This window comes from Pleurodeles waltl, chromosome 4_1, assembly GCF_031143425.1.
Source record: "Pleurodeles waltl isolate 20211129_DDA chromosome 4_1, aPleWal1.hap1.20221129, whole genome shotgun sequence".
Lineage (NCBI taxonomy): Eukaryota > Metazoa > Chordata > Amphibia > Caudata > Salamandridae > Pleurodeles > Pleurodeles waltl.
The window spans coordinates 650699474-650723686 of record NC_090442.1 but is presented as its reverse complement, the minus strand read 5'-3'; the positions used below and the strand labels follow the sequence as shown (position 1 = coordinate 650723686).

The following is a 24213-nucleotide window of genomic DNA, read 5'->3' as shown; positions in this document are numbered from 1 at the left end:
TGTCTGCATAAAGGGGAATCAGAGCTTCAATGCCATCTACTCAGCGCCCTCCCCACTCCCAGGCAGCGCATTATCTAGGGCCACTGGTTCACTGACCAGGGCGAAGAGGAACAGCGGCAGTGGGCATCCTTGCCAGGTGCCCCTGTGGATGGGAAAAGTGACCTCATGCTTTATTATGTCACCACAACCTCTCAATGTCAGTAGAGGACCATATGACATGGCTAGGTGTTATGTATCCTCTACTTATATATTTCTACAAAACGTCTGTTTAGATGAGTGGATGCAGGGTAGCATGCAATTTATTTTCTAAAGAGTGGCTGGTTGAGGCGTCTAATAAGCTCTTCAGTAGTCTGTAACACACTGGGTGGGTGAGTGGGGTGAGGTACTGAAAGGAAATAGAAACCTAAAATCTGGCACTGGATCAGAACCCCATGGCTCCTCTTTTCTAGTTGTTCCATACCCACTTCCTAAGCACACATCCGGAATGATTTCCGGCGTTGGCCTGCTTTCTGACCACTTTTGTTACTTTTTGTCACAGACCTTTTAAATTGATTATGTTTCTGTGTCAATTTGTTAAGGAGTCATTATTTGGATCCACTGCCTTTTGTATGAAAAGACAAATTTTTTTAAATCTTAGTCCTGCAAAGATTCAGAAGGTGTGGTGAAGTGATTAGATTATTGCATAATAAAACACAAGTTCCTGCTTCCACACTTACCCACAATGAGTGATCCTGGCATGTCTTCCTGGTGTCACATTTCACTTATATGCTTCAATATGCAGTGCTTACTAATAGTCTATAGCCAGCCACTTGTTATTATAAACAATATATTAAGAATATATTGTGTATCTTGAAACACATTGTTTCAATCTTTTAACATGCTCACTATTCATTTTTCTTCTTGAACAGTGCTTTCTAGATGACTGGGAAGAAAATTAATTCTTACCTTAAAAATTCACTATTTAACCACCTATGTTCATGAATGTCTCCATTGATATTTTATTTTTATTTTTTTATTTTTTTTAAAGATGTTGGTAGTGGGCACGTTTAGGCTATTTCAATGGGCTTTGATGGCGCAGAGCACAGATCCGCCAACTGTAACTTCACTGGAGGCTCTTGGTGCTCGAAGGCATACCAAGGGGACCTGAAAGAGTGCCATATATGCACAGCATGCCCCCCTGAAGGCTTCGACCCACTGCGGATCGCTGATGGCCTGTGGAACTTTGGGTGCACAAGGACCATCCGTGGAGTAGACTCTTTAAGCGTGGAGCGAGAGCGATTGGCATCTTAACACCCTTGCTACTTCTCTCTGAATTAAAGAGCGCTAGGATGGGGTTAAGTCCCTATTCCCCTCCTTTTGTTTCCTCTTCGACTTAGACTTTGACATACCTGATGATTTTAACTGCAAAGAGGATCTGTCTCAGGACTGACCTCAAGAGCTGAATCAGGTCAACAACCTCAACTTGGCGCATGACTTGGACGAGGTCTGTGACTTATTCCGATGTTTGGCGACATGCAGCTTCGCTTCACGGTCTCGGATCACCTTCAGGTGTATGAAGGCACACTCACCGCATGCCTTGGAGTTGTGTCCGAGCCCAGACACCTAATGTACACCTTGTGCGGGTCTTTTTATCAACATCTGTTTCTGAGATTCAGGGCATGGGTTTGAACCCTGTAGTTTTCGGTGGGGACATTGTTCCCTTGCCCGCTGGATTCAACTCTGAAAAGTCGTCACAAAAAAAAAAAAGGGGATCAGAGCTCCGGATCCACGTTCAGAGGCGCAAAAGAAAATAACTTATGTTGGCGTACAGGGGTGGTGCTTATTTGGCTTTCAATAGTCACTTCCGCGGTGGAAGGAAGCCAACGCGGAACTGCATGGCACCACCTATTGGCGTGCAGGAGCATTGTTGAGAAAATTTCCAGATCCAGTCTGGCAACTGGAGATAGCTTAAAGGTGAGGAATCTGCAGTTAGAAATATCCATCAGAAAAAGTGATAAAGACAAAACAAATGTCCTTTAAAGTATAGTTTAAGAAACAAAAACTAGTTTAGTCGCACCAGGCTATGCGCATGATTAGGTCCCAGTTCTTTCAATGCAGCTGCACTGCACTACTTGTGTTTATATAGTTGTGACTTCCCTGCACAACTTCACAAGTATTTAAAAGGTGCAGGGAAGGATGTCTTTCTCCATGTCACCACCTTCTTTTCCCTATGGCCAGGCAGAGGTGCAGCTTACAAAGCGCCAATGGCGGTAGTGTACCGTCAAGATGATGAGTGCATATGATACATCTTTAAATATCAATCTGCCTGTCTATGGTCTCACCTGACTAAACATTCAGTTTCTCAGTGTATGCTTCAACATCTTAATAGCACATTCTTCACTTGAAGCGTTTTTTTAGATAAGCATTATCCATTGCCAGCAAAACTTACATTATTTTTTTTATTACTATATTTAATACCAACATTTCTTAAGGATTGATTATTCTTTGTAATTGAGTAATAACATTGGCAAATAATCCTCAAGCATACATATTACCCTTAATTTTCACTTCTCATCCCTTCGCATAAAAAGTAATAGAAGTACACCCCAATTTGTTTATTCATGCCCTGTCATCGTGAAATTCGAAAAAAGATGCTAAGCGAGGGGAAACTATACATTTGAGCACAGAAATAGGAGCTGAAGCCTCTGGCTCATATCCTCTGTTATGGGCCGAGCCTCCAGTCTCTGAATCTGGCCTAGACACACACAGACTAGAGCATGAATTGGTGCAGGGACGTTGTCCAGTGGGCGGAAGGTGATTGCCATGGTAGAGGACTCTTGTCGTCCTCTTGTCATCTTTCTTAGTTATGCAACCAATACAGGGAGTGCAGAATTATTAGGCAAATGAGTATTTTGACCACATCATCCTCTTTATGCATGTTGTCTTACTCCAAGCTGTATAGGCTCGAAAGCCTACTACCAATTAAGCATATTAGGTGATGTGCATCTCTGTAATGAGAAGGGGTGTGGTCTAATGACATCAACACCCTATATCAGGTGTGCATAATTATTAGGCAACTTCCTTTCCTTTGGCAAAATGGGTCAAAAGAAGGACTTGACAGGCTCAGAAAAGTCAAAAATAGTGAGATATCTTGCAGAGGGATGCAGCACTCTTAAAATTGCAAAGCTTCTGAAGCGTGATCATCGAACAATCAAGCGTTTCATTCAAAATAGTCAACAGGGTCGCAAGAAGCGTGTGGAAAAACCAAGGCGCAAAATAACTGCCCATGAACTGAGAAAAGTCAAGCGTGCAGCTGCCACGATGCCACTTGCCACCAGTTTGGCCATATTTCAGAGCTGCAACATCACTGGAGTGCCCAAAAGCACAAGGTGTGCAATACTCAGAGACATGGCCAAGGTAAGAAAGGCTGAAAGACGACCACCACTGAACAAGACACACAAGCTGAAACGTCAAGACTGGGCCAAGAAATATCTCAAGACTGATTTTTCTAAGGTTTTATGGACTGATGAAATGAGAGTGAGTCTTGATGGGCCAGATGGATGGGCCCGTGGCTGGATTGGTAAAGGGCAGAGAGCTCCAGTCCGACTCAGACGCCAGCAAGGTGGAGGTGGAGTACTGGTTTGGGCTGGTATCATCAAAGATGAGCTTGTGGGGCCTTTTCGGGTTGAGGATGGAGTCAAGCTCAACTCCCAGTCCTACTGCCAGTTCCTGGAAGACACCTTCTTCAAGCAGTGGTACAGGAAGAAGCCTGCATCCTTCAAGAAAAACATGATTTTCATGCAGGGCAATGCTCCATCACACGCGTCCAAGTACTCCACAGCGTGGCTGGCAAGAAAGGGTATAAAAGAAGGAAATCTAATGACATGGCCTCCTTGTTCACCTGATCTGAACCCCATTGAGAACCTGTGGTCCATCATCAAATGTGAGATTTACAAGGAGGGAAAACAGTACACCTCTCTGAACAGTGTCTGGGAGGCTGTGGTTGCTGCTGCACGCAATGTTGATGGTGAACAGATCAAAACACTGACAGAATCCATGGATGGCAGGCTTTTGAGTGTCCTTGCAAAGAAAGGTGGCTATATTGGTCACTGATTTGTTTTTGTTTTGTTTTTGAATGTCAGAAATGTATATTTGTGAATGTTGAGATGTTATATTGGTTTCACTGGTAATAATAAATAATTGAAATGGGTATATATTTGTTTTTTGTTAAGTTGCCTAATAATTATGCACAGTAATAGTCACCTGCACACACAGATATCCCCCTAACATAGCTAAAACTAAAAACAAACTAAAAACTACTTCCAAAAATATTCAGCTTTGATATTAATGAGTTTTTTGGGTTCATTGAGAACATGGTTGTTGTTCAATAATAAAATTAATCCTCAAAAATACAACTTGCCTAATAATTCTGCACTCCCTGTATATATTGACACCTGCTTATACCAAATAAACGAATAAGTAAAAGTTTCGTTCTCACATCTGCTTTCGTATTTTCTCTTGTATCTCTCCACAATTTATATATCAACCTTGGTTGCTAATGCACAGCCTTTTTGAGTTTATGTAAATTAGGCAAGTCTATTTCAGAAACAGGTGTTTATGGGAACTTTTGCATTTCATATACACATCAAACAACATAGAACATTTAATTTGAACTACCATTGTAAGCATACATAGATTTTTCTATATTTCGGGTCGGATTCTGCTTTCTGTCAGGTCTTACGGTGCCCAAGATGCAAAATCTTACTGAAAGTTTTTGCTTGTGCATCACTTTGTGACTTGTTAGAAGAGGTTCTTGTATTATTTTTTTTACTCCCCCCTTCCTCATCAATAATCCAGATCTCTTTCTTACAGATCTATCCTTTATATCTTTTTTTCCAGTGCTTTGAAGATGGGACGTTGGTGCCGCTGACCCTGGCTATTGCTTACTAGCAGTTCAGTGGGTGTGGTTTATGCCCAAGGTGTCAGCTTCATTTTCTTCTCTGCTCCAGTAGAAATATCTTTGCTCCAGCCCATACTTGCCATACTTTAGATATGCACTGTTATGAAGTTAAGACTTTATGAAATTCACCAGAACTTTTGCGTTTTTTGTTAAGTGTGACTCTTCTCTGTAATTTATTCCTTTTTTTACTACATGCATGTCTAATTCTTTCAAGAATACACGAGTAAGCTGGACGAGCACAGCTTTTGGATAATGCTGCTTGCTTAGTATGTTTTCTTGCAGCTATCCTAGGGCCATTCATCTGTGCTTGATTGGTGCATTTCAGTGTTGGTCGTGCGGGTCTGCCTTAGTGATCCTGTCATATATTGCTGGAGCAGCTTCTTGTTAAGCTCCGGATGAAAGTTAAAGTTAAATGTCCGAGTTTAAAGAGCTTTGCATAGATTGGCCTATACATTCAGCACTGAGCCCAACTTGGTTCTTTGGTTTCTGTAGAAGGGTGATGAGATCAGCATCAATGTTTATGGCTGTGAAGCTAGATGTCGTATGTTGAAATAGAAGTGAGGTGACTGGAATGCATCAGTTGTCGTGTGTTCAAAGTGAACATTGCCCAGGGAGATCATCATGCAATTTCTAAATAACTACTCAGTAAAAAACATCAAATCCTGAATCATACAACCAACATCTGTCCTATGTTCACAAACGCCAGTTGAAAACGTATAAGTATGGCCGATTAAATGGGGATCAGGAGGTTTTGTTTGAAATCTCTTTATTGTTATTTGCATCCTAAATAGAGATAGTGCCATACACTGAGGAAATGAGCGCTCAGACATCAGGTGTAGACCGGTACTTTGCAAGCAGAAAATATGAGTACCGGTCAGATGTCATTTATATGTGAGAGTACGGATACAGTGCAAAGATCATAGAATAATTAGCACTTCCATTATTAGCGACCCATGCAATCAGGGGAGAGTAGGGAGGGCTGGGGGAGGTGAGGGAGTGGGAAAAACCAGGAGCAGGACAAACATCAGCAGTACATAAACAAAATTAACAAAGTGCAGATCACATCTAAGGCAAGGGTCCATGATGAGGGTTGTGGTCTAGCAATGTTCCTAAGGGGGCACAGACAGTCGGTGACTCATAGCTGTGGTACGCGTAGGAGGCACACCACTGTGGGATCAAAGGATTAGCTGCAGTACTCGTAGTTTTGGTGGGTTGAAGCAGGTGAATTCTGTGCGAGAGATAGTGTAGCGGAGGTTGCAAGGTCGACTGACAGTGTCAGTGTTGATTAAATTATAGGAAATCTGCTTCATATTCTTCACATGCCGCAGGCAGGTAAATTGTTGCACCATTGAGTGTGTGGAATTTTGTTTCCAGGTTAAAGCTCTCAGCTCTCTGGCTGTGTGTAGCATGTAACTAATGAGCGTCCATTCAGCTTTAGTCATAGCTTTCAGGGTTAGGGACCGTATTCCAAGGATTACTGGGTGGTATGTTGCAGGGAGGGGGGTATCCCACCATAGCTTTTCTGTGACTAAGGACCTCTTTCCAGAAGGTGATGATCAGGGTACAGGACCACCACATATGGGGGAAATCCCCACATTCTAGTCCGCATCGTCAGCAAAGAGCGGACGCACTGGGGTAGATAGCAGATAAGCGAGAAGGCATGTAGTACCACTAGTGCATGAATTTGCGGTTTCCCCGAGGGAGGTGCTGCGTTAGGTCCTAGGTATGTCTTGCCATAACTTGTCCCACTGTTTGGGTGTTATGTCCTCAGACGTGGCGGTTTCCCGTCTCATATGGTATGAGTTTGTACAGAGGGGTGTGGAGGGCTGGAGGATGCGGCAAGTGTTCGAGATAAACCCTTGTGGATCATCATAAGTTCATACCAGTGCCTTAAAGGGAGTGTAGGGCTGAACGACCTCTGGGTAGACTGAGAGGTGCAATGCCCGATCTCTGGATCTTAACAATGTGAGCTTTTGCCTGTTGCTGGTGCAGTCTAGCGGCCAAAAGTGTGCCCTCCTTATCACCTCCTTCATAGTAGTGTTGTTTAAGTGCCAAAAGCTATCAATGAGCTCTGTTTGACCTGTGGGCTCGTAATTGGTCTCTCAGTATGACCAGCTGTCCCTTGTTCCGTTGTGTTGTGTTTTTTTTATCCTGTCATTCCAGGGTTTTAATCTCAACAGTCAGGTTAGTTTCCACCACCCATGCCTCCCTGTCCCTCACAATGGCTACATAGATCACCCCCCAAATGGTGTCCTTGAAGCCATCCCACAATGAGTGAAGGGATACATCCCGCTCTGTGTTGGGGGTGAAATCGTTGGTGATCCCTTTATGGATCTTTGACACGTCTACAGGGTTGCGGTGAAGCCGCGGGGGCAAATGGCAGAAAGGTGCACTGCTCAGGGGTGTACCTGTGGGGAGCCACGTAAGCTCGATGTAGGCGTGATCTGAGATGGAAATGTCTGATATCTCAGCAGTATCAAGGGGGTTGAGGAGAGCGTGCATCACAAAGATGTGGTTGATGCGGAAGTATGTAGCGTCACGTGGGAGTAAAAATAGTACTCCTAGGAATCAGGGTGTTTGTAACGCCAGGCATCAGTAAGGTCTAAGTCCAGCATTTCCCGTTTCAGCTGTGCCTACATGGCCCCCATACATGAATGTGCATTTATCCAAAGTAGGATCCAACACCAAGTTGAAGTTATCCTCCCACCCCAACCCGCTATGATATCTCCCGTCATCATCCAGTTGCTCCCTCAGGGTGCGGCGCATGTAAGCATCTTGTGCAATGTTAGGAGTGTAAATGTTGGGGATCGGGAGGTTTTATGCAGGTGATGTCGATCTATGATGGAGAGACTCTTGCACATCCTTTGCCTATGTCCATTTCCTTCCTGCGTGAGGCGTTATTTGCTTGGACCTATTTTTAGACAACTGAACATTAGAACCTGCAAAGTTGCAGTTGATGAATGTTTAAAAGGGGCATCGTATCAGCTAGTTACAAGATTTGTGACATTCATGAAGTTTTCTTCATTATTGTTGACCTCGGCTGCCTAACGCAGCTAGGGGCTTGCGCAATGGTAATCTGCACTTACTACATCAGCAAGTAGGTAGTATTTTAATGGGCCTCAGTTAACAGTCCCGTTTTAATTTTGGTCATGTCGCCTGCTAACTCTTGCTCCGGCACCTGAAATGACTGTTTGCATCCACAGATACTGATGTGAAAAACCTGCACTCTAAGTACCTTCGAGGAGACATGTTCATACCTAATGTGACCCTGATGCATTCGCTTATAGCCCTGCAAGGCCCCAAATCCTCCTGCTGTTTTGCACTGGTGCATTTGCAAATGCATTAGCCTGAGTCTTTTAATTCCAGCTTTCGACTTATTGGCTTGTAAATAGTTTTGGTGTTATAAGTATGGCATTATAATCTGTCCTTGAGGCGAGATGTTCACATTTAATGCGATTCTGTAGTAATTCCTCTCAGTTCCTCGTAAGCTCATGATATTTTCAGCTATTTTCCATCGTGCCCTTTACATATGTAGTAGAGTTTTAGTCATTATACACCACCGGCAAATTCTTAGTAAACTACGATTTGCACTTGGTTCCTCTTTGCACTGCAAACACAGGCAAAGTTTGATGGCATTAGCACCTGCAATTTAATAATATTGATCTGGGTTGATTGCAGTTCCCTTTATTCGATTGCATTTTGTTTATATTTTCATCAGTCACCCTCCAGATGCTATATGTTGTATTCCATAGATTTCTGTGACTTATTCTGATGTGTTCTTTTAAAATTATCCGATAGGGCGATCCAAGTATCGTCCACTCCTGTTGTGGACAACTTCATTATGTTTATATTTTTATCTTTCATTTTTTCTTCGCTGTTTTGGATTATTTGTAATGATTTTGATTAATTGTGCAAAGAAGTAATACAATCTGAAAAAAACACAAACTCCGGCTTTTCCTGGAATCCTCAAATCTGTCTAGTCTTGAATGTAGGTGCAGGAGGCAAGACAGACCGATCTGTGTGTGCAAAAGACAACACTTGCAGCTGAAAGCACTTAGAGTGGGAGGTTCTCAAATCATGACTTTCAGTAGTAAAATGTCAACTATTGGCACAGTCTCAATGTACTGTGAAATTGAGAGAGCAGTGGTTCCCTGGACATTGATGTCGGTCGTGGATTTCTATGTGGACTTCTTTACAAACGTCACTGGGTCATGAATGTTCCTTGCAGAAAGTCAGAACTCACTGCAGACTCTTTGCCTGCTTCCACCAAACTAGTAATGTTGTGGCTCACTATTCAAATCCTAATTCAGACAAAATACAAGTTCCATAGGAAGATGATTCAGATGTCTTCAGTAAAATGGATTAATGATTAATGATTGATGCTTGGGATCGTGTCTAAAGAGCCACTGCTTGGCGGCTCCCTGATGAAGATGGTGACCACTATTATGCGTACAACAAAGCTGAATGGGGTCTCTGGCATATAACTAGCTTTTGACTCTGGCAGAGGCAACCTCTTTCTTTGCAGTCTTCTCTCTGGATGTTCTTATTGTTGGACAACATTTCTTCAACTTATAATATATGCATTCCATTCCTTCACCTCTCCTGCATTTCCTTTTATCATTTTGTTTTAAAGTACACATTTATCTTCCCAGCCACTCGGCAAAGGAGTTTGATTATGACACATGAAATTAAATCGACATATGTAGCAAATTAACTGTATGGAGCTTTTGAACATCTGCACTTTGGCTGTTTGCACTCATCAATCTATTGGTTTGACTCTGCTGGTCGGGACTGTGGTGCACTAAACGTCTTACTTAGTTTTTAAGCATCTTTTCAAAACCTCTGACAACAGAACTTTTTTATGTTTGTTCCTTTTCCACCATCTAGTGCCTCAGCTAAGCTAGCTCTTTATTGGCTGTCAGCAGGCTTTAGAATAACATGAAAGCTACTCTAAAGCAAGCATGCTGTCTTTCAGTGCAATAGACCAGAATACCTGCAGACGTCTGTCTCCCAGTAGAAAGTGAAACAATAGTGAAAATGATCTGTTCAAGTCGCCAGAAGCCAAAATGTTGGCACTACATCTAAAATGTATTTTGGTAAATACCTCTGTTTTAGTGCAAATTGATGTGTGCAGGATATATGGTGTTTTAATATGCCTAGCCTTTATTTTTTGGCGACTTCAGTAGTCTCTTGTTATCATATATTTAGTTTACATTGCCCCCTATCAACATCTATCTGTAGGCAGATGTTTTCACTTCCACAAGACTAATTTACATTGGTGGGACTCATGTTTTCTTGCTGTACTTGACTAGCTGGGAGCCAATACTTTGACGTCTGTCCATACAAGGCATAAAGCAATGAACCATAAAATTATCTGGCAATTTTGCAAATATAAGGTGCATGATGTTAGCATACTTCCGTTTTTAATGTAATATTAACATTCTGCTAGCAAAAATGCTGGGCCGATCAGTCTTGTGGTCTGTATCTTTGGGCAGATACAAATATATATTTACCTTATTTCATTATATAAATAATATTTCTGTGAAGATACGGTTATGTTACAGGATACGACTGAGAAAGGGAAAAGTACAAGCAATTGTTTAACGTAGAGTCAGATATAATGTCTTAAATTGGATGATGGTATTCATAAGTGAAGAAGTGAGTCCATAAGTAAATGTGCAGTGTTTGTTGCTGGCATTAGAGAAATAAACAATTATGCAGTAATGGTAGTAAGTAAAAATGTGTTTCATTTATTTTTTATTTTAGCTGCAATGACGCCATTGCCCCTTCTAGACCGTCTGGAACCTGTAAGTAATGGAGAACCTCACGCATCTTGCGATACAGAGACCCATCATGATGACATAAGCAACAATGTTCACAGTGACAGAATCCATGACACTGCCAATGAGAAATCGAGGACTGAATACATTTCTGAAAAAAAGGTGACCAAGGGGAGCACAGAAATTTGTCCCCAATATGGCATCCAGCCGAAGGAAGAGAAAACGTCTTACCAGTGTGAAGGTGAAGAAGAGACCTCGCAGACAGGCAAGGTCGAAAACAAGACTTCTGAGCTACCTCCTAAAGAAACATTGAAGTCCTCTGTCAAAGACCGACTTGCACGACTTCACCTGTCGACAGACTTCAGCTTCACCTCGGGGCTAGCGGCCCAGGTCGCTGCGAGATCAATCGCATTCACATTCATGGACGAGCAGCAGACCTTTGGGGATGACGATGAGGAGGAAGTGGAAGACACAGAGGACATCGGGTTGGAGCAAAATGGAAATTTTGTTGAAGGGGGAAAAAGCGAACAACAGAGATCAGCCAATGAAGGGATATTGTAATGTTTTGTTTATATAAATTTGTCTGTTAAATATAACATGGCTGCTTGCTCAACACCAAGACTTCAGAGTAATAATCCAACCACTTCAGAAGAAGGATGGCAAATCTAAGGTCTTGGAAAAAAAAAGCGAAGATGTACCTATAAAAACTTGTATAGCCTGCATTTTTCCAGTGTTGCTTTTTGGTAACACTGACAAACTAAAGAGGTAAAAAAACAGAACAAAGAAATGTAACTGTTTTCTCCTGGCGTTGTTTGTTTTAACTTAACGTTTGTTCCATTATTTATTTATACTATTTTATCAACTCTGTCTTCAAATCACCTTTTCTTGATTTTTTAAAAGTTTGTTTGCAGTTAACAATGTTAAATTATTTAGGAGGCAAAAGGGGTGGGTCCATAATTGAGAACAGCGCATTATATGGTCCTTTTGCCGCAGTCACATGTTCTTCCGTATCCAGTGTGTATTGCTCAATGACTTTGTTCGTTTGTAACTACATTTGTTGTTGACCTTATCTCCCTGATGCTAAAAAGGTAGATTTTCAATTAAACTATTTAAATAAACTATTGGTTGGTTTCCAAACAGGTAAAGGTTAATGCCAAAATTTATTTTTACGGTCCGACTCCTATTTTTCTCAAGTAAGGGTGGTATTTTAGGTCACTTTCCAGATCTACACCCCATATTACCTTTGCCAGGAGAGACTGGTGAATAAGTTGCCATATTAGGATGGCTAATTCCGAATATTTCCTGGCAGGTTTTAGCTGATGATAATCCTTGCTGGAAATTGGAGGTGTTGCTGTAATTGCCACAGTGATTACATGTTGCAGAATGGTAACCTGACTGCGGAAAATCTATACCTGTCATGTGCATTACAACCTGGTCTGCTTTCTTGATTTTAAAGGTGGCTGGGAAGGTGATGCTGCAGGTTCTTATTTCTATTTTCCTTCTGATTAAATCTGAATTTTGTTCTTGTGTTTGCTATATCTGTTCAAAGAATTGAGAACAACCCTCTTCTTCTGATGAATCAGTGTAAGATGTTATTAAATACTTAGCTGGTTTGCCGAAATCTCAGTAACTTGACAGAAAAAGGGCTCAGTCATTGGTCCTTTGCTGGCTTATGGGCCTTCTATAGAAAACAACAGGATTTGCTTTCTCGATACCCTCATAAAAAGCACTTGTTTGGATGTTGTGTGATCTAATATAATGTTCATGTTCAGACAGTTTCTTACTCTATCCTGGTGATATTCGTAGGGTGTGCTTGTGTTGAATTCAACCACATCTCTCTTCAGAAACAGATTGCCTTTGCTTCCATATCAACTCCTTTTTTGTCTTTTCCTCAGGTTTTGTCTGTCACACATGAATATTACGATATTCTCCACTGCCTTATTATGTTCTCTCATCTGCGCTAGAATTTTTTCAGTCTACTTCCTTTATGCCTCTTAGTTCACTGGTTTATTTGACTGTCTGAGGAACTTTGTCTAGTTGTACTTCCACTGGGGTGTCCGTAAATCTGACCGTCTAAAAAAAATAAGAAGCCCTGTCTTCCTCTTCAATTCTAGAGAACGATTGATTTTCTCACTAGTTTTTCAGCTACCATAAGCTAACAACCCTGATTTAGACGAAGGCAGTAACCAGAAGTTTTCCCAAAAAAGTATGGCTTTCCTGATTAGATCACCAGTGGCTTAAATGCCCTTTTTTGAGTTTTCTAGATGGTGGCTGTCCCACAGGTGGAGACTCCTCCAGTCTATTTATGGAGATCTATAAATAGTGGCAGATCATATGGACAAGCTAGAGAGGCTCTTCTGCCACCGTGCACGGCAGACTTACTTCTGTGAACAACTGCAAAGCAAAGGACAGCAGATCTGCAGTAAAGGGTGAGCATACGCCGGGTCTGGTGGCTTAGTGGACTAATGCGTCCACTATAGGGGCCTGTGTTCGACCTCATGGTCACAGGTTCAAATCCCGGCAGGTTCACTCAGCCTTTCATCCAAAATTCTGAGGTCGATAAAATGAGTACCATTGAGTTGGGTAACAATAAACATCTGTTATTCAGCGCCAAGATGCCTGCGGGTGAACGTGCGCTTTACAAATACACATGTTATGTTATGTTCATATACACCCCATAGGAAGTTAAGGAAACCACATATGTGGGCCCTGACAGTGTACTTCCATTCATGCGGCACGGGTCCAGTACCCACATCTGTGGCAGAAGTTCTGCTTACAGTGATAGATTTTGGTGGAATTTCTGTCAAAGGTTATTACCAAACGTGGCTTCTCTCATGACAGGCGTAAATAGTTTGCCATTTATTTTCATTCTAATCTATTGTGAATCACTATTAAAAGAATAATTAAGCCTAAAACTCAAAGTGAAAACACTGTAAACCAAAATATAATATGCATGTTGTTTTTATCTTTATCACTTGTTATGTGTTAAGAGTGAAACATGAACCACAAAACCATTGCTTTTTTTTTATTATTAAAAAAAGTACCAACAGAGCATTCGATTTACTCAGTGACTGCAAGCTGAAGGTTTCTAATGAAAAGTTTCCAAGTCTCACAGCAGCAACCGTTACACATGTTCTATGAGAAACACTCCCTCTGGCAAGAAATCTAGATTGACTGGTTTGCTAGGATGAAAAGATTTTGCCTCCATTTATGTTGGCCACCCCCAAGCAAGTGTCTCCCTATGCCACACCATAGGTATCCTCTCTAACGAATAGTTTGGATGGCCAAATTCATTTGCTTCACATACCGACTAGAGCATGCCTGATTTTGCGCTCAGTTTATTCCAATCCGGTAAATGATCTCTTATAGTGTTCTGGATGATGGCCATGTCTTCACAGTTATATCACACCAAGCTTAGCGTTCTGCATTGATACTTCCTCACTCAACGATTATATATGCATTTACATTGGATCGCCTTTACCCTGAGTTGTCCACCTTAAGGCGTCATAATAGGAAGTGAGGCACCTTTAGCGGGTGAATCATGCTCTTTTTGATTTGGCTATGATTTTCTATGCTACTGCCCTCCTGATTGAGTGACTACGTCACTTCAAGAGGGTCATTGCGGATGTCTTATCACAAATTCCTTTCTACTTCAGACATGGAATAATAGCAACATTTGTAATGTAGCATTGCATGGCCAGGTGGGAAGCTTTTCATGGATTTCTTGTTAGATTTCTTGTTGCAGTGTCATGTGAGGTCAAGCAATTTCTCCTCGTCATGTTTTTAGCTAATGAAATTATATTGCACAATGCTGTGGCAAAAAAGTTTTCAATCATAAGGGTTAGTTCAGAGTTGAAATCGGTGGTTGTTGAAATGTAGATTTGTTGTAAAGATCATGCCAGTTGGGATGGGCGAAATCTTATAAATTTAGAATGTCTTTCCTGGTGTTCCGGGCCTTTGGGGCTCTTTTGGAGTCTCCATTATCATTTGCTTTCGATGGATGCTCACAGGTCCTCAAGTTGGAGCTCTTTTATACATTTTGTCAGGCCTTCTGGCCTTTTGAGTGGATGCCCAAGGCATGATAGGAAAAGAAAGTTTAAATGAAATCCAAGATGAACATACTTCTGGAGGATTGTCATAAAAAATGGTTGTGTGTCATTTATTGAGGAATAATGTATAGGTGCTTCAGGAATCGTATAGCCTGCAAAAAGGTGACTACTGTGTTTTTGACACAAATATTTGAATGTGTTTACATAGTGCCCATACTGTAGCTTTTGTTCTTGACATAAACAATTTTGGAAACAATTCACAAGGTCCTGAAGGTCTAGATGAGTGACATTTGAGGGTGATGGACCGAACATTGATGTTTTGGAATATATTACACCTTGGCGCGAGATTCAGTGAACGCTCGAGTGGCGAAGACTAGAACGGTCACTCATTGTAAGTTAGTTACCACAGTAGACTAGTATTGCTTGTGACGATGTATGTGAGTCGTTTCTCTTATTAAGTTATATTTTGTAGAGTGATGAGATGTAAACCTAATCTCAGGACAAACTTAGCTAGTTACCTCATCAAGAAAAAAGTAAGACCAGTAGGAAGTGGTGATGGGAAGGTGTATTATGAAAAACAGATTATGTGATCTGAATCCTGTCCCTCTCCGTGACTCCTCGTCCTTTACATCTAACACAGACGGAGTATAAAATACTCTTGGTCAGAGACTCGTATCAAAGCAGACCTTCAGCTTTTTCAGTTAGATTTGGAAGGCTTTAACTCTACAGCCTCACCAGAGTTATTAACTGGTTTCAGGATTCAATCCTTGTATACCAATAAAATATTTAAAACATGAACATTCGGCAGGGACTTAAAGGAGTTTTCTCATAAGGTCTCCGTGGCTCAAAACCACCATATGAACCTGCTCCTGTATTAAGTGTCATATGAAATGGGTTAATATGGATAATACTGGCCCATCTGCACTATTTCTACTCATCCAGGGTTCGAATACTGTTGCTCCAACCTCCAAGAAGTTCCAGTTCTTTTAGATGGTGTAGACCTTATGCAGAATCTTCAAGTAGTCTTAAGTGTGAGGAGACTGCTTAGTTTTTCTATGTATTGAGGCACTTATATTCTGCATGTGTAATGTAAAATTCAGAACTGTGACTACATAAGGACTGCACCAACCTCCGTCGAGGTTTCGGAAAGAGTTAGCACATCTTTATGCAGCAACACTTCTGCTCTCAGGACCTGCTTATTCTTCACTCATTGGTTGACTATGATTGCATTTGATCCTGGACGGTGCTCTGCTGCCTTTTTGTTAAGTTTGCACTGCAGAAATAACACATCCATACCAGAAGTCATAAACACACGAGCAGGTAAACAACCATTTATAAGTTACTTGGGGGAACGTTAGCCCTATGATGCTGCATACTGACTGCTGTCTCCTTTATTATTAATGAGTAACATTATTTTACAGCGGAAAGAAAGGTCAACGTTCATTTTAAATTAATAATTTTAAATAGGATCAATACTTATAGAGCCAGATGGCACCGGATTAGAGAATGAGTGTACTCATCACTGCCAGTTGTGCAGAACAGAGACACAACCACCAGTACGGTGGTACATGCGAGCGCGCAGTGTTGTTTCATGGTGAGTAGCGTGTTAATGTTTCCCAGTCGGTGATATTCATTTTACTGGCATGAGATAAATCTAACCTCATTCCCCCACACCAGCACTCAGTGCGCAGGCTTACTCACTGGGTTGCCCCATTCCCTGGAAATGTGACCCAAATAGTCTTTATTGTATTCAGCAAACAGGACCGGAAACATCTGTGCGAGTTTCAGAGCAGTGCTGGAGTAAACCATGCACGACTGATCAGGCAAGTGAGGAACAATAGCTCAGTGAACTAGAACCTGGCTCCATAGTCTCTCGTCCTTGAGTATCCTCCTGGGATTTATATTTCACTTCAGTTTATAGTCCAGAGAAATACATGTACCTTCCTTATTACAAAAGAACAATGAAGTGGCCTGTGTTTGGTTTACACCTGAGTCACTGATTGCTTTCCTTGAAAAATATCTTCAGGCATGCTGAATCCCATCGTGGCCAATCATTCAGCGGGGCACAGGCCAGGGGAGTGTTTGGACATAACTGTGTATAGTTGTTCTTGGGTATTTTGATGCTCCTGCTGAAGCAGTCCAGTTTATTTTGTCAATGTACACTGTCATGATATGGCCTTTCAGAATGGATCTCCATTGCAAATTGCTTTCAGTGCATCTCCGTGACTGATTGACTTAGTCAAAGAGTACCCCCACCATTCCTGTGTTACTGTTGTATGAAGCCAATTTATTTATGTTCTTTGGGTGACAGATACTAAAAGTAGCTTACCATAGAACCTATCGCCTTCTTATAATTATCATCTCTCATTTCAGTTTCAGATTTGCAAGGAATGTTCTTACTGATGGTCTTTCGACCATGGTTTGTTTGTGATCTCTGCAAAGCACAACCCTGTTTGGTACTATAGCGATGATCTGATTGTTGCTTGGAGTAGATAATCCAGAGTGAATGAATATATTTCCACTGTATTCTGTCACGGTGGATTCTGAAAACCCATTTCCAAATCCATAGACGTGTTTGGATCCAGTTTTCAGGGACTTCTCAACGCTGCAGTGTAGGTCTCAAATACTGGAGCACCTGCATATCTGCAATATAAAGGACCAGTTTTCATGTTATGCAGGCATTTCACATTCCTAGTAGAAGGGTATGCACAACATGAATTTAATAAGAAAATAAAACATTTTTAATGGAAATTGATCATGACTACGTTTAAAAACCTAAATCTACAAGGAAAAATGTAATTCTGAGTTTAATTACATCTCCAGACTTTGAAGCAAGTTCTTTAACTTATTTTGTCATGGATTGGTTTGTTCTTCGACATAGAATGCAAGAAAAAAAAGGGGAAACAGCCTAAGCAACGACGTGCGTTATCCACAAAAGTAGAACAGCGTTTTCGGTAACAACGACCCTGTTTTTCTCTGCCTTAATCACGCATGTCCTGAACAACGAACATGCGTGGCTAAGGCAGAGGAAAACAGACTCAGGGTCGGGAGAGGACGCAGATAGGTAAGTGGGGCTGGGGTAGGGTTGGGGAGGGTAGTTTTTAGGGGTGGGGGGCGCGGTAATTTTAGGTTTTGGGGTGGGGGTTGTGTTTTAGGTTTTAGGGGCGAGGGTGGGAGGTCGGGTAGATTTAGGTTTTAGGGATAGGGGTAGAGGTTGGGGGTCGGGGTCGTTTTAGTTTTCAGGGGTGTGGGTCACTGTAGTTTTAGGAGTGGAGGTGGAGGGTCGGGGTAATTTTAGTTTTTAGAGGTAAGGGGTCGGGTAGTTTTTAGAGGTCAAGGTGAGGGGGTCGCTGTAGTTTTTTAGGGGTGAGGATCATGATAGTTTTAGGTTTTAGGGGTGGGGTGGGGGTAGTTTTAGGGTTGGAGGTCTGGGTAGTTTTATGGACAGGGGTGGGGTTGGGGTAATCTGTTTTTAGGGGTGGTGGGGGGTCAGGGTAGATTTAGGGGCAGGGTGAAAGGTCCCGGGTTACTTTTAGGTTTTAGGGGCGGCGTGGGGGGTCGTGGTAATTTTAGTTTTTGGGGTTGGGGTAGTTTTAGGGGTGGAGGTGGAGGGTCGGGCACTTTTAGGTTTTAGGGGAGGAGTGGGGGGCGGGGTAGTTTTAGGGGCAGAGGTGGGGGGATCGCTGTAGTTTTAGGGGTGAGGTTGGGGGGTCGTGGTAGTTTTAGGGGCAGGCGTGGGGTGGTCAGGGTAATTTTAGTGTTTAAGGGCGGGGGTGGGAGGTCAGGGGGGTTTTAGGGGTGGAGGGGGTCGCGGTAATTTCAGGGGTGGGGTGGGGGTTGTAATTTCAGAGGCGGGGTGGGGTGACCACAGTAGTTTTACAGGTGGGGGGCAGAGTAATTTTAGTTTTTTAGGGGCAGGGTACTTTTAAGTTTAGGGGCAGGGTGGGGGGCTCGGGGTAGTTTTAGCAGCAGGGTGGGGCATTGGGGTAGTTTAGGTTTCGGGGCTGGGTGGGGGGGTCGCTGTAGTTTTAGGTGAGGGGTCGGGGTAATTTTAGCTTTTAGCTGGGGTGGGGGATTGGGGTGGTTTTAGGGGCAGGGGTCGGGGTAATTTTTGTTTTTAGGGGCGGGGTGGGGGGGTCGTGGTAGTTTTAGGAGGGGTGGGGGCTTGTGGTTTTAGGGGCAGGGGTGGGGGGTCAAGGTAGTTTTAGGGGCGGGGTTGCAGTAGTTTTGGGGGCGGGCTGGGGGGTCGGGATAATTTTAGTTTTTAGGGGCTGGGTGGGAGGTCAGGGTAGTTTTAGCTTTTAGAGGTGGGGTGAGGGGGTTGCGGTAGTTTTAGGGGCAGGGTGGTTCTGGGTGATTTTAGCTTTTAGGGATGGGGGGTCGCAGTAGTTTTAGGGGCGGAGGAGGGTGTTGGGGTGGTTTTTGGGGCGGAGGAGAAGGGTTGGGGTGGATTTTGGGGTGGGGATGGGGTACCGGTTGTTTTAGGGGCAGGGTGCTTGCAGTAGTTTTGGGGGTGGGGGTTGGGGTACCTTTAGGGTTTAGGGGCGGGTTGGGGTAGTTTAGGTTTTAGGGGCGGGGTGGCGGTAGTGTTAGGTTTTAGTGGTTGGGGTGGGGGGGTTGAGGTGGTTTTAGGGGCTGGGGTGGGGGGTTGGGGTAGTTTTACGGGTGAGAGTGAGAGGGTCATGGTAGTTTTAGGAGCAGGGTTGGGGGTACTTTTAGGTTTTGGGGTTGGGGGGGTCGAGGTAGTTTTAGGGGTGGGGTGGGGGTCTCAGTAGTTTTAGGGGTGGGGGTTGCAGTAGTTTTAGGGGCAGGGGTCAGGGTAATTTTAGTTTTTAGGGGTGGGGTCGGGTAGGTTTTAGGGACGGGGTGGGGGGTCGCAGTAGTTTTAGGGGCGGGGTCAGGTAGTTTTATGAGCAGGGGTGGGGGGTCGCTGTAGTTTTAGGGGGGTTGGGGTAATTTTAGCTTTTAGGGGTGGGGGACCGCAGTACTTTTAGGGGCATGGTGGGGCGGGTTGGGGTTATTTTTAGCAGCGGGTGGGGGGGGGTTGGGGTAGTTTTAGCAGCAGGATGGAAGGTTGAGGTAGTTTTAGGGGCAGGGGTGGGGGTTGCGGTAGTTTAGGGGTGGGGTGGGGATTGTGGTAATTTTAGTTTTAAGGGTGGAGTGGGGGGTCGCGTTAGTTTTAAGGGCGAGGGTGGGGTTTGTTGTAATTTTTGTTTTTAGGGGTGGGCGTGGAGGCATGGGGTTTGGGGTAGTTTTAGGGGCGGAGTGGGGGAGGTCGCGATAGTTTTAGGGGTGGGCGGTTGTGGTAATTTGAGTTTTTAGGGGCCGGTGTGGGGACTTGCAGTAGTTATAGGGGCGGGGTGGGTCTCACAGTAGTTTTGGGGGTGGGGGGTCGGGGTACTTTTAGGTATTCGGGGTGGGGGGCCGGGGTAGTTTTAGGGGTGGGGGGGGTCGCAGTGGTTTTAGGGGCAGAGTGGGCGAAGGGTGTTGGGGTAATTTTTATTTTTAGGGGTTTGGGTGTGAGGTTGGGGTACTTTCAGGGGTGGGGGGCTGGGGTAATTTGAGTTTTTAGGGGCAGGGTGGGGGTTTGTGGTAATTTGCAGGGCGGGGTGGGGGGTTGGGGTAGTTTTAGGGTTGAGAGTGGGGGGTCGCAGTAGTTCTTGGAGCGGGGTGGGCGTTGGGGGTACTTTTAGGTTTTGTGTAGTTTTAGGGGTGCAGTGGGGGTCTCTGTAGTTTTAGGGGTGGGGTGAGGGGGTCGCAGTAGTTTTAGGGGTGAGGGTCAGGGTAATTTTAGTTTTTAGGGGCGGTTGGGGGTCACAGTAGTTTTGGGGCAGGGTCGGGTAGTTTTTAGGGGCAGGTGGGGGGTCGCAGTAGTTTTAGGAGTGGGGTCAGTTAGTTTTATGGGCAGGGGTGGGGGTTTGCGGTAGTTATAGGGGGGGTCGGGTAATTTTAGTTTTTAGGGGTGGGGTGCCGGGGTACTTTTAGGTTTTAGGGGCAGGGTGGGGCGGTTGGGGTAGTTTTAGCAGCGGGTTGGGGTAGTTTTAGCGGCAGGATCGGAGGTTGAGGTAGTTTTAGGGGCAGGGATGGGGGGTTGTGGTAGTTTTAGGGGCTGGGGTGGGGGTTAGGTTAATTTTAGTTTTTAAAAGTGGTGGTGGGGGGTCAGGGTAGTTTTTGGGGCGGGTACTTTTAGGTTTTAGGTGTGGGATGGGGGGGGTCACAGTAGTTTTAGGGGTGGTGTGGGGGTTCGGGTAGTTTTAGGGGCAGGATGGGGGTCACTGTGGTTTTAGGGGTTGAGGTCGGGGTGATTTTCGTTTTTAGAGGTGGGGGTCGAGGTAATTTTAGGTTCTAGGTTGGGGGGGTCACAGTAGTTTTAGGGGCAGGGTTGGGGTAGTTTTAGGGGTGGCGGTGAAGTGTTGCAGTAGTTTTAGGGGTAGGGTTTTGGGATAATTTTAGTTGTTAGGGGCAGGGTGGAGTGTCGGGGTAGTTTTAGGGGTGGGGTAAGGGGTTTGCAGTAGTTTTAGGGGTGGGGGTTGTAATTTTTCGTTTTTCGGGGCAGATTGGGGGGGGGACGCGCTAGTTTTGGGGGTGGGGGTTGTGGTAATTTTAGTTTTTAGGGGTGGGTGTGGGGGCTTGGGGTAGTTTTGGGGGTGGGGTGAGGGGGCCGTGGTAGTGTTAGGGGTGGGGGTCAGGGTAAGCTTAGTTTTTAGGGGCAGGCTGGGGGGGTTGTGGTAGTTTTTGGGGCGGATTACCAGGAATACCTTTACAACGAAAAATTGTTGTTAAGGCATTCGTGGTAAAGGCATCAGTTGTAACAACGTGGTCGTTGTTCTGACCGCGTTGTTCAGGCATGCGTGGTTCCAGCATGAGTTGTTCCAACGTATATTAATAAAAAAAGAACCAAAGGGTCACCGCATCAATTAAGTTGAGTGAAAATGAAATGATCAAATCACTGGTCTTGATTACTCCAGTGCACCAAGTAGAACTGTGGCCAATGCTGGTTTAAAGCCATTTCAAACATTTAATTGGAAATGGGGCCCCACGCAGCATGTGCCCTGCCTGCTCCTGTAGGGGTTATTTATTGGTTAAACCTTTTGTATGGCAGGATTAGATTATTGTGAGAGTTCTTCCTTCTGCTGTTAGGAGCACCTGAGCTCCCTAAAGCGCCTCAGCTGTCATGTAATGCAATATGTGTGGTCAAATGACCTGGAATAGATCTGTCTTTTTGTTAGAGAGCTGCATTGTGAAGATTCTGGACTTCACACGTTCTTGCATTGTCGCCTCTTACTGACAAAATAAACTCTTAATAAGACAAACAATAGATATGCTTTGGGGGCTTAAATGGGCAGCCAGATAACTGTTGTTCTTCCTAGCAATACCCATCCTGTGTGGGTACCATACCAAAGATCCTACTTCAGTTCTGCCAGTCACTCAAGTGACAACAAACTGAGTGTACTTGCCACCTGTGTACAATATGTACAGCAAACCATGTAGAACTATATGGTGGCATACCTACTCAGCCAATATTTCAATCAGAGAAGCAACTCTGTTTAACTATTGACTAAAACAATGTACTAGTCTTGTTTATGAATATAAAGGGAGACTCGCATGTCGCAGACAAAATACAGACTCCTTTACGAGTAGATTCTAGATACATCTGTTACTAGCGCCTAATTTTTAAGATGCATGGACCAAGGCACTAAACCTGAATTTTGAATTCTCTGCTGGGAAGTCACCATTTCTTTCACTGACTAGCTTTGCATCAGATTAGCCTTTAAACCTCGCCAACCTGACATTAAGAATAAAGAATATGTCGTTCAGGAGGAGAGCTAGGGAGATGCACAACTGGTACTGTCGACCTCATGGTGATAGCTGCAGACCTTGATGATGTAAAATGTAGATGGAGAGTGGGCTCTCCACTGGTCCTTTAAATAGTTGAAAGAAACAGTAAGGTGTAGAAGTGTGCTTCTCAGCGAGGTAGTGGGTGGACAATTTGGCATACACTCATTTTTGTACCCCCTGGGAAGTTATACATTGTGTAAGTGTTACAAATCGGGAAACCATGCAGTGAGCCTGCCCTATTAAACGTCCCATGAAAAATTAAGTAGGGGAAAACTCCAAAAGTTAACATATTCCTTTCACATTATATTGTGCTTTTCGTATACAAATGATATCAACTACATTAAATTATAATTCAGGTGAGCTCCTTTTATAGAACTATTTAAAATATTACTTTCATGTAAGTAGTGCCACTAAATTACTAAAATTCATATGATTTATAAAGTGCCAACATGTCACCATGAGTATTTCGTAGTGTAGTTTAGTGGAGGGAAGGAACCTAGGAACATCTTGTGAGTGGGAGAAGAGCTCATTGACAAAAATGGGTGATTCCAAGGTTGTGTCATAGTGCTTCAAAGCTTAAAGAGATTTGTTTTCAGAGAGTCACGTGACAAGTTTGTAGTAGTTGAGAAAATATTCCTGCTATAACAATCTTCATCATTAGTATAAACTCATTAAGTAATTAGGCTTAGGTAATGACTCAAGAACTGGGCCAAGTTTTACTAAAATGTGGCGTCTGGGTCTCACAGTTTTGGCAGAGCACGGATGCGCAAATTCTTTTTGGGGATTTACAGAGCCACGCAAAGCCTGATTTTCGGGCTTTTGGAAAAAAAGGTTAGTGCATAGCACTGCCTGGCGTTATGTAGGCATTAGATGGGTGGAGCTTGGGTGTTCATTTGCAACCTAACATGTATTTTGACACAAACTTATATTTACAAAGCTTGTAAACATGGGTTTACTTCAAAGTGGTGTGCTTACTCGAGGTTGGTGTAACAAGGAGAAATATATGTATTTCTCTTCATTCATTCTTCTTTGCGTTTGTGCTGCATTATTTCCAAAACTATCTGATTTAAAGCAGGCACCCTTGAGACATGCAGGTCCCTGTGTTGGAACTAAGCAGCCAAAAGTGTGCCAGCGCAAGTATATAGCAGAACTGTGCCATATCTTTAGGTTGAGCATAGCAGCGTGCAAGTGCTGCTTTTTCTGACATATTGGTATGTATGTGGGCTTTTAACCAAGCCCACCTCATGCCCATCCCTACCACTCGTTCATGGGTTTGCCCTTCGAAAATCCTTTGACGACATTGGTAAATGGTCCCTCCTTGGGGAGGTTTTGTTACCGCCCTGGCCATCACCCCTGTTACATGGCTAATTGCACTTTTGCTGATAAGTTTGACTGCAAGCAAACTTCTTTTTCCTTTTGTGTCTTTCTTAACGCTGTGGTGCTGTGAATCGGCTTGCATATGTGAAACTGTTTTACTTTTAATTTTCAGTTTATGTGGCAAGAAAAGTCCAGTTAGGAGTTTACAACGCTAATTGCTCTAACTCGAGCAAACGCGAGACCCATTGCCTTGAAAATGCTTGTTATAAACATGGCACAGTTCTGCTCT

At 43.5% G+C, this 24213-nt stretch overlaps 2 protein-coding genes across 6 annotated transcripts in view; one reads left to right on the top strand and one right to left on the bottom strand.

Moving 5' to 3' along the window:
• The window catches only part of VEZT (vezatin, adherens junctions transmembrane protein), a 201952-nt gene extending 190096 nt beyond the window's left edge, over window positions 1–11856 (top strand). For 4 of the 5 annotated variants that reach the window (XM_069229098.1, XM_069229097.1, XM_069229100.1 and 1 more), the window contains one exon: window positions 10706–11856. In XM_069229098.1, coding sequence (XP_069085199.1) covers window positions 10706–11280 — 575 coding nt within the window. In that variant the 3' untranslated portion in view covers window positions 11281–11856. The remainder of the gene's footprint in view (window positions 1–10705) is intronic. The other variant, XR_011202311.1, reaches the window with a different exon arrangement.
• A 1814-nt stretch (window positions 11857–13670) lies between these two features.
• Window positions 13671–24213, bottom strand: part of LOC138288009 (uncharacterized protein C3orf20 homolog) — a 199842-nt gene continuing 189299 nt past the window's right edge. Inside the window, exon 12 of the mRNA XM_069229101.1 lies at window positions 13671–17411. Coding sequence (XP_069085202.1) covers window positions 17357–17411 — 55 coding nt within the window. The 3' untranslated portion in view covers window positions 13671–17356. The remainder of the gene's footprint in view (window positions 17412–24213) is intronic.